Source organism: Anas acuta, chromosome 4 (assembly GCF_963932015.1).
Source record: "Anas acuta chromosome 4, bAnaAcu1.1, whole genome shotgun sequence".
In the NCBI taxonomy this organism is placed as follows: domain Eukaryota; kingdom Metazoa; phylum Chordata; class Aves; order Anseriformes; family Anatidae; genus Anas; species Anas acuta.
Window position 1 is genome coordinate 45252190 of NC_088982.1, and position 18348 is coordinate 45270537.

The following is an 18348-nucleotide window of genomic DNA, read 5'->3' on the forward strand; positions in this document are numbered from 1 at the left end:
TCCCTAAATAAAGAACTAAATCCTAAGATCACAGCATGATTATTTTCTATCTCAATTGCATCATCTCTCATTGCAATTAGAAATTAGCCTAACTGAATGCTTTATGGACAGTTTTCAAAAGTACTTATTTAAATACTTTTAACGTGTTTTTTTTTCCATCAGAAAAATCTACCTCCTCAGTCATTCTATACTTGGAATCGTTAATGTCTCACCGCATGACACATTTTTTGGTGTTCCTCCAAAGACCCCAGATTTTCTTAGTGTTTCATTTGCGGGAGATGACTCACCACCACCCCGAACCAAAGCGTTATGTGTCGGGGCAGGCCTAGCAGTTATTACACCGGATTTGCACGCAAAACTGCTGGATTTGGGCACGGTCCTTGCTGTATCGGAGAAATGACGTGGGCTCTCCCCGAGCAGGGACCCTCCGAGGGTCCTGTGCCTTGAGATTTACCCACAGCCACTGGCTAGAAACTCAGCCCAAGGAACCTTTCCTATCAGGACTGAGACACGACCTCACACAGAAAGCCTTATTTTTTAACCAACAGATGGGAACTAGGAACTTTGAGGCCGTGACAGCCCTAATGTGTGTGGGGAGAGGGCTCCATAACCCCCCTGAAGGGGCCGCCTGGCGCTCCCACAACCCTGCCCCTGCTCTCCCCAGGGCTGCCCCCCACGGCCGCCCGGTCCCGCCCGGTGCCGGCTTCTCTCAGCCCGGCCCCTCGGGCCGGGGCGGGCCTCGGGGCGGGCCGGGGCCTGGCGGCCGGGCGGTGCCCGGAGCCCTCCCCGGAGCCGCCGCCGCCGCCACCATGAGCTGCGCCGCGCTGCTGGCGCTCCGCGGGCCGCGGCTGCTGCGGGCCGCCCGGCCGCCACGATGGAGCAGGCGGCGCAGCGGCGGCTGCGAGCCCCCGGCGGGGGCCGCGGTGCGCATCGGCTGCGCCTCGGGCTTCTGGGGGGACACGGCGGCCGCAGGTAGGCGGCGGGGGGAGCCGGGGGGAAGGAGCCGGGCCGGGGGGCTCCGCGCCGAGGGGCTCCGCGCCGAGCTAACAGCGCCTTCCTCCCTGCCCCGGCAGTGCCGCAGCTGCTGTACGGCGGCAAGCTGGATTTCCTCGTCTTCGATTACCTCTCCGAGATCACCATGTCGCTGCTGACGGCCGCCAGGGCACGGTCCCCGGTGAGTAGCCGCCCTGAGTTGTTTGCCCAGCCTAAACCACCGCAATCCGCGGCTTGAGGCAGACCAGGAGCCCGCTTCCCTGCCCCCCGTGCCTGCGAGCTGCTGCTGGTGCCCGGGGGACGCGTGTTGTCAGTGTCCTGCGGCATAAAAGGCTTTTGGGCTCCCTTCCTGCAGCACTGGCTAAATGCTTTGAAAGCTTGTTCTTCCCTGTTTTGTCCCTTGACCAATAAAAGGGGTTCGGGGTTGACTCACTCGTGACAAACAGCCACGGCTTTTAACTCTTTCAGGATTTGGGCTACACTCCGGATTTCGTCTCCACTGCCATAGCCCCGTATATAAAAGATATTCACAGGAAAGGTACGCTGCCCTTCACCTGAGTGTGTGTGTTAGTGACCTTCAGCTCTTTGGGTGGGTGTTTTACACCCCGGTGTTTTGCTGTCTTCTGTGTGTAATGTTAGCAAAAATCCCAAATTTCAAGTCATGACTTCAATTTAAATGTTTGCCTGTAATTATATATATACATCATCTATATGTCTCTGCATAATTCTTAATGTATCTTTGATTTGTGAATGGAAGATCACTTTGCAAATCTTAGTTAAAAAAAATAAATCTAAATCTCACTTTTAATGCAATATAAAAATTTGTCTGCGTTCCTAAACAGCTTTGCAGTCTTATTTATTTTCCTAAATCTTGCATTGTTTCTGTTTACATGCGTATACGTTCACAAGCTGCTGAGCTTGAGAGGAAGAAGGGAATTACTTCTATGAAGCACCCAATACCTTGCTAACAGTCTGGGACTTATAGAGATAAATGAATATTTCTGATAAAACAGAGGTGTTTGGGAAGCACAGGTGCCTGGAGTGATTGGTCTCAAATGGCCTATCTGCAGGAACTGTTGTAATGCTGTCAGTTTCTGTTACGTTTGTGATCAATTTCTCTCCCCGTACTTGAAGGGGAGAATGTAGATGAGATGTATCCACAACAATTATTTTTCCATAGACAATCCTTCCCTGGCTTAGCCTGATCATCTCATTTCACAGACTTGATAGGGTTCATAATGTAATTCTAGTATTTTGCTTGATTACATCTCTTTTGTTTAGGTGTTCGTGTCATCAGTAATGCTGGTGGAGTTAATCCCCTCGCTTGTGCAGCTGCCCTTCAGGAGGTGGCGAAGAAAGCGGATGTTGATATGAAAATAGCTGTTGTTGCTGGAGATGACCTAATGAGTGAGGTATTTTACTTTGTTAATCTATATGGAGTGAAAACTGTCCTATATGTGCTTACTTCTTGCATATGTATACAGTATCTTTATACTGTTAAAAGCATTTAAAACTATTTCTTCATTTTGTTTATTTTTTAATGCAAGAAAACAATTCTTGATACTTTTCAAATGTTTCATATGTGAAAGGGGTGAATTGTATAAGACTGCGGATCTGCTGTTATTTAGCTTCTTTCTTAGCAAACTAAATATTATTTAAGGTCTGTTCTCCCTTCAGGAAAAGGCAGGATGTGCTGTTATTGCTAAGTTAAATAACCCTGAATGCTAAATCTCTTGCATCCTAATGAAGTGTGGTTACACCTCAAATGTTTATTCCTTTTAGCTTTTTTTAGTAGTTCACAGGCATTTCAAGTTGTTACTCTATTTACAGGTAGCTGTTCTTACCTTTATGGTCTGTAAGGTATCTTTAACTAGGAGGATGGAAGATTTACTTTTTTGTTGGTGAAATCTAGGATGAACTATGTCTTTTCTGGTCTGTCTTTATGCATTACAAGAAAGCTTTTTTTTTTTAAAAAAAAAAAGTCTGTTTCTGAAAAAAAAAAGTGTCAAACATGCAAAGATACTGTGAAAACAGTTTATATGTTGGTGGTAGTTAAAAGGGGTTAGGTTTGCATTATAATTTAATCTATACCTGCAATGTGAAATTTATTAATCTATGCAGGCCTTGCATGCTACTGAATGATGAAGGTTTAGTAAATGTATTTGCAAATTATACCCATACCTCCTTGGTAACCTGACATACTGAGTTTAATAACCTTGAGCTGTAGTATTAACCTTGTTTTTTGGCTGTGCCACCATTGCTGTTATGGCAGACGTTTCTGTTGGCAGGGTTTGACTTGCTCAGTCCTACAGGAATTAAAGATGATTTGAAAGCCTAAAGTACCAATTCATTGTAGTTAATCATCTGTGAATGGAACAGCATTGAAGACCAACTTATTTTTCTGTGTGCTGGAAAAGGGAGATTGTTATGAAATAGATCTATTGTCTGATATCAATAAAAGGTTTACAGTAGGTACTCTAAAATATATGTTTGTTTGTGTGTTTTCTAACAGAAAGAAAACCTGAAAGGAGCTGGTATCACAGATCTAGAGAGTGGCAAACAATTTCCAGAGAGCATTCATAGCATGAATGCGTATCTTGGGTGAGTTGTTTTTAAAAAGTTGTTTTTAATATGGAACAAGTTTCATGTAGTCAATGTGTTAAAATTCTGTTTTGATTTGCAAGTAGTACCTAGGTACTTAAGGTTCACTGTTGTAGGATTCAAGCAATAAGGAAAACAAAAAATGCCTTTGTTGTAACCTGTAAATACATTTTTATTTTAGAAATTTGCCAGTTGTAACTAGCATTACATCAGTTGTGAATTCTCAGGTTTTGATTCAAGCCAAAATAGTTTAATTACGTCAATTTTTAAAATCATTTTTTGAAAGTGGAGTCTGTAAATATTTTAATAGTACCAGTGCGTGGAGCTGTTGTTAACAATTGTCATCACTAGAGTAGTGTAGAGAGGTGTTAAGGTGTTGTGATGACATGCTTTAAATGCTGTGGGAGGTCCGATTAGGCTGTGTTGAACTACATGTCTGAGTTCATACCGCTGAAATCTCAAAAGCTGGCTTTCTGGGACAGATTACTGTTCTGAAAGATCTCCCTTGTTTCTTTTATGAAACTAAGTGCGTCTTAATGAATCTCTAAACACAGATGTTGTAGCTCCCTATTTGAAAGCATTTGATGGTGACATTTTCATTGTCACCATCAAATTCCTCAGGGAAACCAAGTATTTACAAAAGCCAAGCATATCTTCCAATTAATGATCCTGTGATCATGGTTTTGCTTGTCCATCTTCCGTGTTGTATATATTATCCGCCTGTGTATTTCTGAAATCTGTGTGCACAGCCCTCCTATTTTACATTAAACATCATCAAAACAATGCTGTGTTCTTTCTAGTACCAGTAGCATTACACTTCCAAAAAATGCATCAGTGCAAAACAGCAGGGTATGGCTGTACTTAACATTTTTTCTCTGTAAAATGAGATTTATTTTTTTTTTAAATAGATGTATCATTAAATTTGTATTTAGTGTTTTCTGTTGTAGTTGTTTTTAAATTTCTTTTAAACCCTCTCTTAACCTTTGATTTGCAAGATTTGCAGATCATGAGTAATTAACTGTACATTAAGACTAAGAAATAATGGTTAAGATTTATAATTACAAGAAGGTGTTAATTCTAGTTCTGGTGTTTCATGATTTATTCACAATTTTAAGGAAGTGTAACTCGAAGCAGAGGGAATGAAAGCAGACTAATATGAGAAGGGTGCCTTTTAAAAATGTTTTATGTCTAGCTGTGCTTCACTGCTGGAAGCTGGAACAGCAGAGTCTTGAGCTTGCTTTTCTAATAAAAGTGATATTTCTGCATGGGCTCATTAGTCTTGGATGCCTTCAAATGTAAAGCTACTAACCAGCCTCTTAAAAGGCAAGTTATGAAACTGCTGATTTTCTGTTGATGGCATCTGCAGTGGATGCTTTGTCACAAACTGAGTGAGAAATTTACAGAAATCTGTAAAAGGAGTCAACATCATGGTGTATTGGGTAAAATCACAAAGTTCTTTAGATAGTTGATTTTTTTCTTTAATTTTATCAAATTGCAGTTTGATTCTAGGTTCAGTGCATAACCTGCCTCTGAAAACTTAACACTGAAGTATAGGCCCTGAAGTATTTCTTTTGTCCCTTCTGAATTGAGATGAGTTCTGTGGACTGAGTTTATAGTAAGAAGATGCAAACTGCTTAATTTACTGCTTTTTAAAGGTCTAGCACAGCTCTAACAGCATCCTACGTATTTGTAAGCAGAAACCCCATTTGTGCTTCTTAGGTGTAACTTTTAGTTAACAGTATGCCCACAGATGTGCGTTCTTTCTGCATGCTCTGTATATGATTCTTTCTCTAGCTAGCATCCTTTAATTTATGTAGTATTGAGATATATGTGCTATATATATATGCTGTATATATTAACTGATATGTAATTTTTTTAAATTGTTAAGAACCTCTGTGCACTTTTTTTCTTGGCAAAAGCAGGACTAAGTCTATTGAAACTGTAGAAAAATGCTGTTCTTAGTTTAGTTTTTAAAAGCACACAGTTGATGTAGTTTGAGTTTTGAAGCTGTCTAATTCACAAAAAACGGAGGAATCTATTATTTGACAGGAGTGTGCGGCTCCTTTTGCTTGAGGCTAGCCTGGTTAATTTTGACTGGGCCAACTTCTACCTGACCAGCCTAGAAAACCTGTTGCCTGAGTTTCTTCAGAAATAATGATTGCACAATGTTTTACTTGAAGTTGGTTGATATTGCAAGTATAAACACTTAGTAGAGGTTGACATGAAAGGTTTAAGTTTGCAGGGCAGAGTCCCCAACCTTTATTTGTGAATAACATGTAATCACAGGATGGTTTAAGTTGTAAAGGACCTCATAGAGCAGGTGGCCCTACTATTGGTCATCACGTACTCATCCACAAATGAAATACGATTATTTTTTTCTCTGTAAAACACTTGGTATTTTCAATTTTTGATAATAAGTGACCCTCTATTGCACTACATTCAAGACATTTTCTATGAGCATCAAGACAAGTCTTTCAATCAAGTAACGAATTTGATTGGTTATTCTGATGCTTGCTTTTCAAAATTCTCATCATTTATGCAACGACTGAATAGTTAAAGTTGATTTCATTGATTTTTAAAGCGATTTTTATACTGTTTATGGCAGGGAACTGACTTTTAAATTATACATTAAAAAGTTAGAATAGTTATTGTTTTGTTTTCTTTTTAGAGCAAGACCAATAAGCAGGGCTCTTGACCTTGGAGCAGATATTGTTGTTACTGGCAGATGCGTTGACAGTGGGATTGTGTTAGGACCACTCATTCATTCTGTAAGTACAGGTTAAATATTCACTCATGTTCATCATATTACAATTAGGTATCACTGTGAGCCGTTTTTTACTGCTTCAGAAATTGTCAATACTGAGCTAAAAAAGATTAACTCTTTAATTTTTATTTCTTTTTTTTTGTCTATTTGAATGAAACTTTGCCACCTTTCACTTCTATTAAATTTGTAGCAGCGATATTTATGACCTTAACTGTCATTTAAATAGAATGAAAATGGAAATAATTTCAGTCAATGAAGTTAAGGGAATTTTGCCATGTTTCATCACTATTTCACTTTTTTTTTTCCTTCCCGACTTTAAAACTTGGTGCAAGGTTAAGAAACAAGTACTGTCTTTTCATTGCCACAAGGTGGCGGTAGTAGATCTGCTTTGTGCTGTGTTGGTGGTTGGGTGGTCTGATGTGCTTGTCTTTTTCAATGGGCAAGCAATTTTATTTTAAGAAGTTGAGTTTCAGTGCAACATGTTTCAAATTCCAGGAGTTTCAACAAATAATATAAGCAGGATATGTGGTTTGAATAGGTTGTACATTTTATGAATGACCACACACTGTGGAACATGAAAGCTATTTTTGGTGCATATTTCAAAAATACGTGAGAGTATGCATTACTGTCTAGTTAAAAATGTGCTTTCTAAAACTTAACACTCTTCTGACTTCATGTCTATAAAATATTCTTGCTATATGTTGAACTTGGTAAAAATAACCTGTAGTTAAACAGAAAACAACACAAGGATGACTGGTAATAGTCCAGGAACTGATAATCCCCAAAAGCTGGAAAATCACAGTGCTTTGTTTACGTGATTAAATAATACCACAACTTTTAAACCTCCAGCATATGGAAGTTTTGAGTAAGACGTATATTTGAAACTTTTTTGAAGGGGGTGTGACTGTGAGAATTTATATTTGTTTGTGTGTATTTAAAAAGAAGGAAAGGTGAAACACGTCAGAACTCTTTTACTAATACACTGTTTAGCAGCTCAAATCCACCTACAGCTCTTGGTGATTAATTAGATTGTTCTTTAGATTTCTGCAGTTAAGTATGACCAATGTATTGTTACTCAAAGCAGTCTTCTGTGCTGTGTAAGACTTTTATATAAGTAATATATTTGTATTTTTTCTTCTAGTTTGGCTGGAATAGGGATGAATTTGATTTGCTAGCAGCAGGAAGGTAAATAATAGAAGAAATGGGTAAATAAATATTTCATCTCGTATAATGACAGGATGATAACTTTTTAATAATTTAGGGATTTGCATATTGTTACTGAACTAATTTATTTGGAAGTTATTTCAGTAGAGCTTTTGGGTGCTTTTTTTGATGCTCACTTAATATTCTCTTCTTTGGAACTGAAAGAAAGTTCATTTTGGAATCAACCTAAAATGAGAGGAGACAGTGAATTATTTAACACTTTCTTTTTCTGTCCATTTTGTGTCAAGAAGTGAAATCTTAAGGTACAGACCAGTGATACCCAGCTTTTTTCTGTTTGGCCATCAACGTGGATAGTTGAGCAACTCCTGTCTTCAAAGACGTACAGAAGGAGATTGGGTCATATGTCAGCATTCTTGTCTGGTTTTGCAGAAGCTGAGTATGAATAGCCCCATTTGCAAGCGCTAGTTGAAAATCAAAAGGTTTAAAAGTTGTTGCTGAAAGCACTAGGTTAAATTTTGGCACCTAATTTAACTTTCTGCATCATATTACTGCACTGAAGTCCATAAAAATAAGTGACTACTTAAGTAAGCCAAGTACACTTAGTAGTAGTGTTTTTGGACCTTGTAATTCTTGAGGGGAAAAAATGTGGAAAGAAACCTGCGCTCCACTGAGCCGCACTAGAAATGTGTAACCAATTTAGAGGGATCGGGATTTTGCCCATAATTCTACTGCACATTTACGGAATATTTTAATAAAAGACTTGAAAATCATAATACCTTCTGTTCAATAATGTCCTTCGCATTGGAAGGAAGACACAACTCTTGATTGAAAACGGGCTTTGCATATTTAGTTAGACATAATGCAGACAGTACTGTGTTGAATTTAGATCAAAACTTCTTGAAATGAAACTTGATTTTTGATGTTATGTACCAAACTCCTAGTTTTTTCATGTAAAAGTCTACACCTTCAAATTCTTCTTCATATTTCAGAATCCCTACTTAGGTTTAATTCAAAATTTATAAACAAATGCCTATGGAGTAAAAAAAAAAAAAAAAAAAAAAAAAAAAAAAAAGAAGTAGTTCTTTTATTTAGCTTTATTTCCATTGTACTATTACTTTTACTGTTTTTAGGCTGGATTTGTTATACTTGGTTTTACAGAATATTTGGTTGTTTGAATGCCTGCTGTTTTCCCAGCCTTGCAGGTCATCTTATTGAATGTGGTGCTCAGTGTACTGGCGGAATATTCACTGACTGGCACGCAGTACCAGACTGGTGGGTATCTGTGACATCAGCATGTATGTTTGTAGTAGATCAAGTATAAGGTTTCCTACTGTTTTTGCATTTGTAAAATGGGTTTCGACTTTGTTCTTTCTGGGGAGGCAATATGTACCCTTTGTTTTTCTGTCCTAATGTTTGTTGTTCTTCAAGTTTTATTCTCCCTATTTGTTTTCCTTTCTGGTCAGCTGGGGACTTCCTGTGTTACTTGAGCAGCTGATGATTTGAAACAATTTTTATCCTTTCGATGTTTCTTTTATGTATTTTTTTTTCTGTTTCCTTCTTTATCTTCTGCTTTTTTTTTTCTTTTGAAAGACTTGTTACTGTTCTAACATACGATTGCATGTAAGACAATACAGATATTTTAGGTCATGTTTTGTCAGTTAGATCAGAGTTGACTACTGCTGAGTTACAGATTTTACACAACCTGTTCCTGCTCCCAAGTTCTCCCTAAGAAGAAGGCAACATGTAGTCCAGGTGCATGAAGTAGCCACCACTCTGTTGGGTCAGTTCGCTAGGGCTGCCAAGCTTTTTCTCCTCCTTCTATTGTCAGTTTCTGATTCAGATTGTGATACTGGAAGAGGCATTCTTAGTTCCTCAGTGCCAGTGAAATGCAGGGAAGGCAAGTGCCTGGGGAAGGAAACGGGTTCAGACACTTCTCAGGCCACTGCCCCTGAACAAATTGCACTCACTCTTCACTAAGGAGTTCAACAGGAAATCAAATGAGAGGGTCTGTAGTGATGAGGTGTTGTGTTCAGTTTGGAAAGTAAGTGCTAATTTTATTCTTATTCTGATATATCCCTTAATGGTTGTATTATGCAGTATCATTAAACTTCTTAGTCTCCTGCAACTGTGACTCCAACTTGCTTTATAAAAGAATGAAAGAAAAATAACTTTTCTCATATTAAAATACTTGGTAGCTCTGTGTTTTTAAGATTTTTTTTTCCCTGAAAAATGTCACTATGGTTAAAAAAAGAGGATGTTTGAGTGTATTAAGCTATAAGCAACTAGAGTGGGAGTAGTTAATTTTACAGGCAAATATGCATATGCTGTATATGGATAACTAATGTATACCCCCCCCATATATATGTGTATATATATGTACACACACATATGCCAAAAAAAAAAGCTGCATCTAGATAGTAATCATGTAGCTTAGAGATTTAGAGCTGACTGGTGCTAACTTGAATTGCTGCTAGCAAATATAGGAGGGTAGCACCTAATGCTGCACTGTCACCTTATCCCCATCTATGCATACTTCTAAATCATGCATAATTGTATCTGTGGTAGTATAACAATTTGTTTGCCTTTGGTTTAAGTCTACTGAAGCATTAGTTACAGCACCTTAAAACTAGTGACTGTTTTGGTCTGCAGCTTCAAAAGGTCTTAGGAATTTAATTGATGAAATTCTTAAAATACCGGCAGAGATGTAACATGTTTTTTATGATTAAACAGAAACTAGCTAAAATAAAAATAACCTGTAAACTCTAAAATGATATATTTGGAGAGGCAGAGTAAAAGATTGACTAAAATGGACTTCTAGCATGTCTATTTTGGGAGGAGAGAAGGAAGACTTATTATACAGCTTTTCCAGTAGTTGTTTGCTATAATTGGGTCCGAATACATGAAGAGGAAATATGAAAGCTGGCTTGCAGATAATTGGATTTTCCATTTGATAGTGTAGTTAGTAGTAGTCTGACTCTGTTAAACTTGATGGTATGGATCTTTCTGTTTATTTGTACAATCTGAATGAGTTCTCAGTGTGTGCAAATCCATGTGATCATATGATAATACATATTTTCAGTAATGATCAAAACCCATAGTACCTGCTATCTCCAACGTTATTTACATAGCCAGTAGGTCAACAGAGATCTGAAAGTTTGCAGAAGTTACTTTACTATATTCTATTAATAACTTCTGCTTAGTTTCAAGAGACTTAAAGATGTAGGTCTTCTAAAAGTAAAAGCTATATAATTTGAATTTCAGTAAATCATAAAATATGTGGTATTAGGTCCATACTAACCCAATGAAGTCATTAAATGAGGGAGGAGAAAGCCAGGTCAAACCTCTGTTGTCATTAATGTGCCTTTCACATCCAAATTTCTTACCACCATGAATGCGTTTATGCAGCCAAGAATGCTTATCACTCAGCTCAGCAAACATTTACTGGACCTTTACACTAACTAGAGTTTGAGAATACTCTCCACAGTATTTATACTGCTCTCTGGTGACTGAACACTAGAGGGCATCTCGGTCTTGTTTCCTCGTATTTTATTGCAGAAGGTAGGTTGGGTTATGATGAGACTCAGGTCATTTTTTGATTGTCTTTGTTTTTGTGTTACGAAGACCAGTAGTCCATATTGCTGTTCTTTGGCTGCTGAAAAGGATCTAAGTGTACTGCTAAGAAAGACTGATTAGGAGTTTTTCTAATTTTTAAATAAAAAAGGGAGAAATTATCAAATCTTAGGCCTATAAAACTTGTCTATTGTTTATGTATAAGTAAAAAGAAATAACTATGTAAACAAGAACACTTTAATTTAGACTTCAGTAAAGCCATGCGTGTCAGAGCTTATGTTCCATGTATACATTATCATACCTCTGAGGACTGAGGTACTGGGTTGAACCTTCTTCATTCACCCACTGTAGGCTTTTTAAAGGTTTTTAAGTGTTTCATGCAGACTGTTTCTGGAAACTTAATCCCACTGCAAAAGGATGCTTTAATTAAGTTAAGGAATGTACCTGTGGCTATATTGTGGCAATGGAATGATTAGCTATTAAAACTTAAGTTAATCCTACTTTGTTGTCTTGGTAAAGGAGATTTTTAGTGTAAAACAAGCCAAATGCCTATTGTGACTCATGACTCTCCAAGTTACTTTAGTTAGTAGAAACTAGGCTTGATTTTTTTTGCTGTCCAAGGCAGAATTTCTCTAGTTGTGCTGGGCTCTTTGTTTTTTTTGACTTAGAGGCAGGAATTGTGAAACTAAAAATTTTATTCCAGTTTTAATGAAAACAGAGCTAGAGGGGATAGATGCTATTCAGTTTTCCAGTGAGAGAGAGGCTGCTTGAGTGGATTCCTTGTGTGGATTCTCTAATTAGCAGAGACAATTCAAAAAAACAATTAAGAGTGCTCATTAGCCTTCTATCAACTGTTAAGTTACTGATTTAGGTAAATGTTATCCAAAAAGGCACTTAATCCTTTTCTGTTTTTTTTGTGTAGTAATATATATTAGATGGAGAAAAGAAGTGATTAACACATCACTGCTCCTATTTAATATCCAGTGCACGGCCCCAAGTAGGGGATTCATGCAGAGAGTCAAAATGAACTGTGATGCCAGAAGTATGTTGATAATGCACAGCTCTGTATTTCATTTTCATTAACCCCAGACATTGCTGTCTCTTACTATTATTTAGTGCCAGTGGGTGACTAGTACGTTGTTTTGTTTTGTTTTGAAATGCAGGAGAGAATAAACTAATGCTGATCAGTAGAGTAATCATTTTGAGGAGATGGTAAACACTGACATTTTGCCCTAAGCCAAGAGTGTACAATGGTTGAGACTGCATAATCCTCTGGCCTGGGATGACCAAAAGGGTAAGTCAGTAGTTGTAGTCTCTTAAGGGCTGGATCCAGATTGCTGATTGGGACTTGCATGCTGGATTCTGTTCCAAGTCCCCAGTTAGGCAATGTGGAACGCGTTTTTCTCTGTAGTAGCATCTATCTATTCCAGGCAGCTGAAAATGCCAGGCAATCTGTCTGGCCTGAAATTCTCTAGGCATTTGGAGTTCATGTAGTACGTATATTGTGGAATACCCTAGGTAGAGGAGATAGCAAAGTGTATTGATCACATCACCTGAAACTGGAATTGCAGCAGAGCTTGCAGAAAATGTTGGTACCAACAGGTAGAGATGCATGTCTTACCCATCCCTAAGTACGTGCTGACCTTGCCTGACACATGTTAACAGTTTTGAATGGGTTATAAAAACATTGCTGGAAATGGTAGCATTTCCTACTTTTTGCCCAGTAACATTATGCTCAAATAGGTGCCGGGGGAGTTGAGACATGTGGCTTAGAGCTTTCCTCAGCATGGTGTTGGTCAAATCACATCCCAGGAAACTACATTAGCTGTAAAGCTAAAAGTTCATATCACAGCTTGTTTGGCCCCTGGTCTACTTACGTGTCACATGCGTTATTGTGGGTTCTTTGTTTTCTTTCTTGCGGTATCTTGCTCTGCAAGTAGAAGTTATACAGTACGCTGTCCCATCCTTTGTTCCAGTAATCTGTCCAGTCTACCAGTAGTGACATACTTCAGGGGTTTGGTACCTTACAAAAAACTACGATGAAAGAAATACCCATCTTATCTCAGACAATCCTATTCCCCCTGAGCCACCCAGGACCTAGTACTAGTCTTTTTCATTTTTAATGCAAGCTGTGTAAGATACCGAGCAAAACAAGAGGGAAGGCTGTCTTCACAGCTGTCCAGAGATTGAACAGTGCATTGTCCATGAGTAGACGGAGAAGAGATCTGTGTAGATGATTCCTGTTAATCACCTGCGACATGCCCATAAGGTGTAACATTTCTGAGAGCCAGAAATGAAGAAAAGCTGTATTTTTCATGGGAGGGGAAAAACGACACAAGAATACGTGTACATTGATGGCAGGGCAGAAAACTGACAGGAGACTTAGCTTCAGAGCCCTGATTCCTATTCAAGTTGGACAGCAGCTGGAGATGTAGGTAGATGAGAAGGTGGCTTCTACAGCAAAAACAGTTTTTGGACTGTGTTACTCCTGTAGTCAGCGAGGACCTACCTTAACTGTTAACCCGTCACCTAACACCAGTTTGGAAGGGGTTTCTGAGGATTAATGTCAGCTTGGATTTATTCAGTTCTGTGGTTTACTAGTGAATATAACTTAACTGTAGGATATCAAATCCACAACTCAAAACACATATTTTAGATTAAAAAAAAAAAAAGCTGTCATCTCCTTTTACAAACTGATGTTATTTTACTACTTCTGTATTTTAACCATTTAAAAGACCTGCCCAAAATGTCTTAAGAGTAGTACTTTCATATTTATCTCTGTTACTGTATTCTGTTACTTACATACAACTTAATTAGAATTAATTTTTGGAGTTTCCTGTCAGAATTATATTGCTTGATATTGCCCCATCCTACTCCGGGACTTTATCCCTTCAGTACGTATAAAGGATGCAGTCAAGAAAGCTGGGGAGGGACTCTTTGTCAGGGAGCATAGTGGCAGGATAAGGGGTAATGATTTTAAAATAAAGAGGGCAGATTTGGTTAGGTATTTGGAAGAAATTATTTACTCTGAGGGTGGTGAGGCACTGGAACATGTTGCCCAATAAAGCTGTGGATGCCCCATCCCTGGAGGTGTTCAAGGCAGGGTTGGATGGGGCTTTGGGCAACCTGGTCTGGTGGGAGGTGTCCCTGCCAGTGGTGGGGAGTAAGAACGAAATGATCTATAAGGTCCCTTCTAACTGAAATGGTTTTATGGTGCTATCACTAAACTGATGCAATCCTTCTGTCATCGAAAGGTGCTGTTTGGCCACTGCCACTTTGGATGTGATGACAACTTGGTTGTTGGTTGTATAGGTTTATGTTGGCATGCTACAGAGCAAGTGTTACATGGTCCATAATTATTCAGCATAGTGGTAAATCAGTCAGAGTTGCTTCTTTTAGTGGGAATAGTGATCAAGGTGATGGTGTGGTGGTAGTATGCGCAGCATGTGCTAGAATACCCCATGCAGAAATTTGCAGCTAGGGAGCTCGAACTCCAGGTTTAGATAGCTGTCACTTGACATAGCCTAGTTTGTTTCCAAGCTGAAAACTAATTTTTAAGTAATGTCTTATGGCAATATACAAAATATTTTTTATTTTAAGAAGGTACACTTCAATGTGAATGGTTACTGGCATCTGTTATGAAGTAATACAGTATGCACGTGTTTTTCCCAGTTGTGTTTTGTTTGCTAATGGGTAAGGTCTTTAGAGAGTAAAGGGTAAATCTGAAGTTTAGTCAGTAGTTTAGAACCAGTGTTAGAAAATCAAGTGTCTGCAGTTTACCTCGTTTTCCTTCAAAACAAAGTTCACTGGGGAGAAGGTACAGGAACGTGTCCCAAGAGCTGTCCATGCTGATGACTTAAAGTGGTTTGTAGCAAGGACTTTTGTCTTCAGTGCAGTAGGACTGACTGCACTGGAAAATCACTTCCATCCATATAGGTTACACTTCTGGGTATGTGATACAAATAAGCTGCATTCAGCTTACTGGCAAGGCAGCCGATGCTATTGGTTTAAAAAAGACAAATAGGAAGTAGGATAAAAGCATGCAAGCGTAGCACCAAGCATTTTAAAACTCCTTAATTGTAGTCTTGTTCAGTTGCTGATCTTGCTGTGTAGCACTAGGAAAGTCACTTTGCTTCCCGAATTTCTCACTACCTGTAAAATTGGGATTGTTAAAAATGTTAGGTTATTATCAGTCTTGAAAGTTATTGTAGGGTAATTGAGATGGCTTTTTGGTTATAGTTTTTTCTTGTGTCGCTTTTAAATGGCAAGTGTTACATACTTCTTGCTGTCAACTTTCATCCCTTTTCTTTCCCTCCAAAGAAACAAGCAAAAAATCCCAACACTAATTGTTCAGAATAAACAATTTATGCATTCAGTTCTTTCTATTCACAGGATTTGGTTGGTGGTGGTGTCTTTTTTTTTTATCCCCTCTGTTTTGTTTAAATAGTTTCAAGGAGCAGACTAATGAAATATAATCCTTACTGATTCATGGTGGGCTTTTCTAGGTGTCCTCCAGCTACCATAGTTTCAAAGTTTTGTATACTAGTGGCATTAAAGTTGCTGATCTGTGGTAACAGAGCTTCTCTCTTAACTCCATTATTTAAATAAAGGATTAAGTTTTAAGCTTCCCAATGATAAGGAATCTGTTCAAACTCCCATGAACTTTTGCTAATGTCGTTTAAGAGTTCACTGGTTTCTTTGCTTACTTCCTTTTAAAACTTTGTGCATTTATGTTATGCAAACTATGTTCATCTAACCTTTGTTAATAACCAGTTTGGTTGTATGTTCAGCACATGGTTCCCTTTAGCATCCAGGAGTAATTAATTTCAGGGATGAACTGATTTTAAGTGTGTATGAATGACCTGAAGATCATTGACTTTGGGAATGGTGATGTTGAGCACCTTTTTATTAGCCCCTTTTCAGAACAGTTCTGCTTTTACAAGGGGCTGTATCTATCTCCCATCTATGTTCTTTTTCTCACTCATTTGCTTCATTTCCACAAATTTCCAGCATCTGAGAGAGGAGTAAGCCAGGTAGCCTTTTTATGAGAGCATACTCTGCTTTAATTTTCTGGTGCTTCTTGATTTTCACTTGTTACTTCTGCTTAAAGAAATTATCTGTGGATAAAAACCTTTTAACTTGGAAAGCAGATACCTAGATAGCTTCCACAAAACCCTGAAAATCCTACCCTACTACTGTAACAACCAGCATGAACATCTTACTCTGAGTTATTTGATCATAGAGAGAATATGATTAGGAGGAGTGTTTTAATTTACAAACAGTTCTGTAATTTTCTATCTTACTGCTGTTGTCTTTGTTATGCTTCATAATTGCCTTTTAATTCCTGCTCTTACTTTCATGTGTTCTTCTGTTTTCTGATTATAACTCTTGTATGTATAACTTATCATAAATAGGAAATTGTCTTAACATACATGATTTGTTTCCTACTTCTTATCTTAGACCTCCAGCACAGTTTGTTCTTCCCACTTTGATGTCCTTTATACAAATCCAAACTTCAGGATGCATTTGCATGTCTTCGCTTTCCAAGCTGTATGTACTGCTGTAGCAAACTAGGCTAGAATTAGCAATTATGTTTTTCTTCAGGATTTACCTTCTTAATCATAGTTCTCTAATTCTTTCAGACTCTGTTCTACTTTTATTAATTCCATTAGTGTCCTTCTCTGCTCCTGTCTGTTTGCTGTTGGTATCTGATGTTGTGCACTCCTTCTCCAGGCAATAAAATGCATCCTCTCACTATTTTGGTTACCTTATTCAGTGTATTTTCTTGTGCATGTTTCTAAGGAAAGAACCAGCTATGTTCTAACTCTTGATCAATTTTATTTAATTATTCATTAACATAAAATTGTTACCTCTTACTCTTTTTTTTTTTTTTACCTTCATATTTATGGTTTGTTTTCAATGTTTTTAATGTTACAGGCATAACATAGGCTTTCCCATTGTAGAGTGCTCCTCTGAAGGAGACTTTATTATTTCCAAACCACCGGACACAGGGGGGCTAATCTCGTTTGGCACTGTGGCTGAACAGCTGGTGTATGAAGTGGGCAATCCTCAGCGCTATCTTTTACCAGATGTCACGTGTGACTTTTCTGAAGTTTCCATCACTGAAATTCCAGGTTAGTCTGCTTACGTGTTAAGAAATCTGTGTCAATGAAATAGGCTATCAATCTAAAGCTGTTAGTTCAATTTCCATGTTTTTTTTCTGCATATTCCTTGTTGAGTTCTCAAAGCATGATGCTGTAATAAACTGATATTTTTTCCAAGAAATCTTATTAGAAATTGTTTTAAGAATTTTAACTATAATTTGCCTGGACTTCTGTAATGCCTTTGACATGGTCCTACATGACATCCTGATTGCCAAGTTGTAGAGAGATGGATATGAAGGATGGGCCATTTAGTGGTTAAGGAATTGGCTTGAAGGCTGCACCCAGAGAGTTGTGGTTGATGACTGTATGTCAAGGTGGAGGTTGGTGACAAGTGGTGTCCCTCAGGGGTCTGTCTTGGTGCTGGTACTGTTTAAAAATCTTTATCAATGACGTAGATGCTGTGATCGAGTGCACTCTCAGCAGGTTTGCATGTGACCCCAAGCTGAGTGGTGCAGTCAATACAACAGAAGGAAGTGATGCCATCTGAAGGGACCTGGAAAAGCTTGAGCAGTCAGCCCACGTGAACCTGATGAGGTTCAGGTCCTAATACAAGATGCTGCACCTGGGTCAGGGCAGTCCCAGACATGAGGACAGACTGGGAGAAGCTCTCATTGAGAGCAGTCCTGCAGAGAAGGACTTGGGGGTTCTGGAGGACAACGCTGAGGCAGACAATGATAGGAATTGCTTTACGCTAAAAGAAGGGAGATTTAGAGTAGAGGTTAGGAGGAACTTCTTCACTCTTCACTGGTGGTGAGGCACTGAAACAGGTTTCTCAGAGAAGCTGTGGATGCCCCATCCCTGGAGGTGTTTGAGGCCAGGCTGGATGGGGCCCTGGACAACCTGATCTAGTAGAAAGTGTCCCTGCCCATGGCAGGGGGTTGGAACTGGATGATGGTTAAGGTCCCTTCCAACCCATGATCATGATTTGATGGTTGACTCATCAAAATCTTTTATCACTGTTCTTTCTGCTTCACTTTTAAGGCATGACTAATACCTACTAAGTTTTTAAACTGTTTTTTGAGTAACGTTGAGACAGCTCCACTATGACTTCACTATTTTGTAAACTTCAACAACAGTTTATTTGCTCAAAAA

At 38.7% G+C, this 18348-nt stretch overlaps 1 protein-coding gene across 2 annotated transcripts in view; it reads left to right on the plus strand.

Moving 5' to 3' along the window:
* The first annotated feature begins 736 nt into the window (after positions 1-736).
* Positions 737-18348, plus strand: part of LOC137856085 (uncharacterized) — a 56950-nt gene continuing 39338 nt past the window's right edge. For both annotated transcript variants that reach the window (XM_068681029.1, XM_068681030.1), the window contains exons 1-9: positions 737-972; positions 1074-1174; positions 1462-1531; positions 2275-2405; positions 3506-3594; positions 6263-6362; positions 7500-7543; positions 8717-8794; positions 17030-17226. In XM_068681029.1, the coding sequence (XP_068537130.1) occupies positions 810-972; positions 1074-1174; positions 1462-1531; positions 2275-2405; positions 3506-3594; positions 6263-6362; positions 7500-7543; positions 8717-8794; positions 17030-17226 (973 nt within the window). In that variant the 5' untranslated portion in view covers positions 737-809. The remainder of the gene's footprint in view (positions 973-1073; positions 1175-1461; positions 1532-2274; positions 2406-3505; positions 3595-6262; positions 6363-7499; positions 7544-8716; positions 8795-17029; positions 17227-18348) is intronic.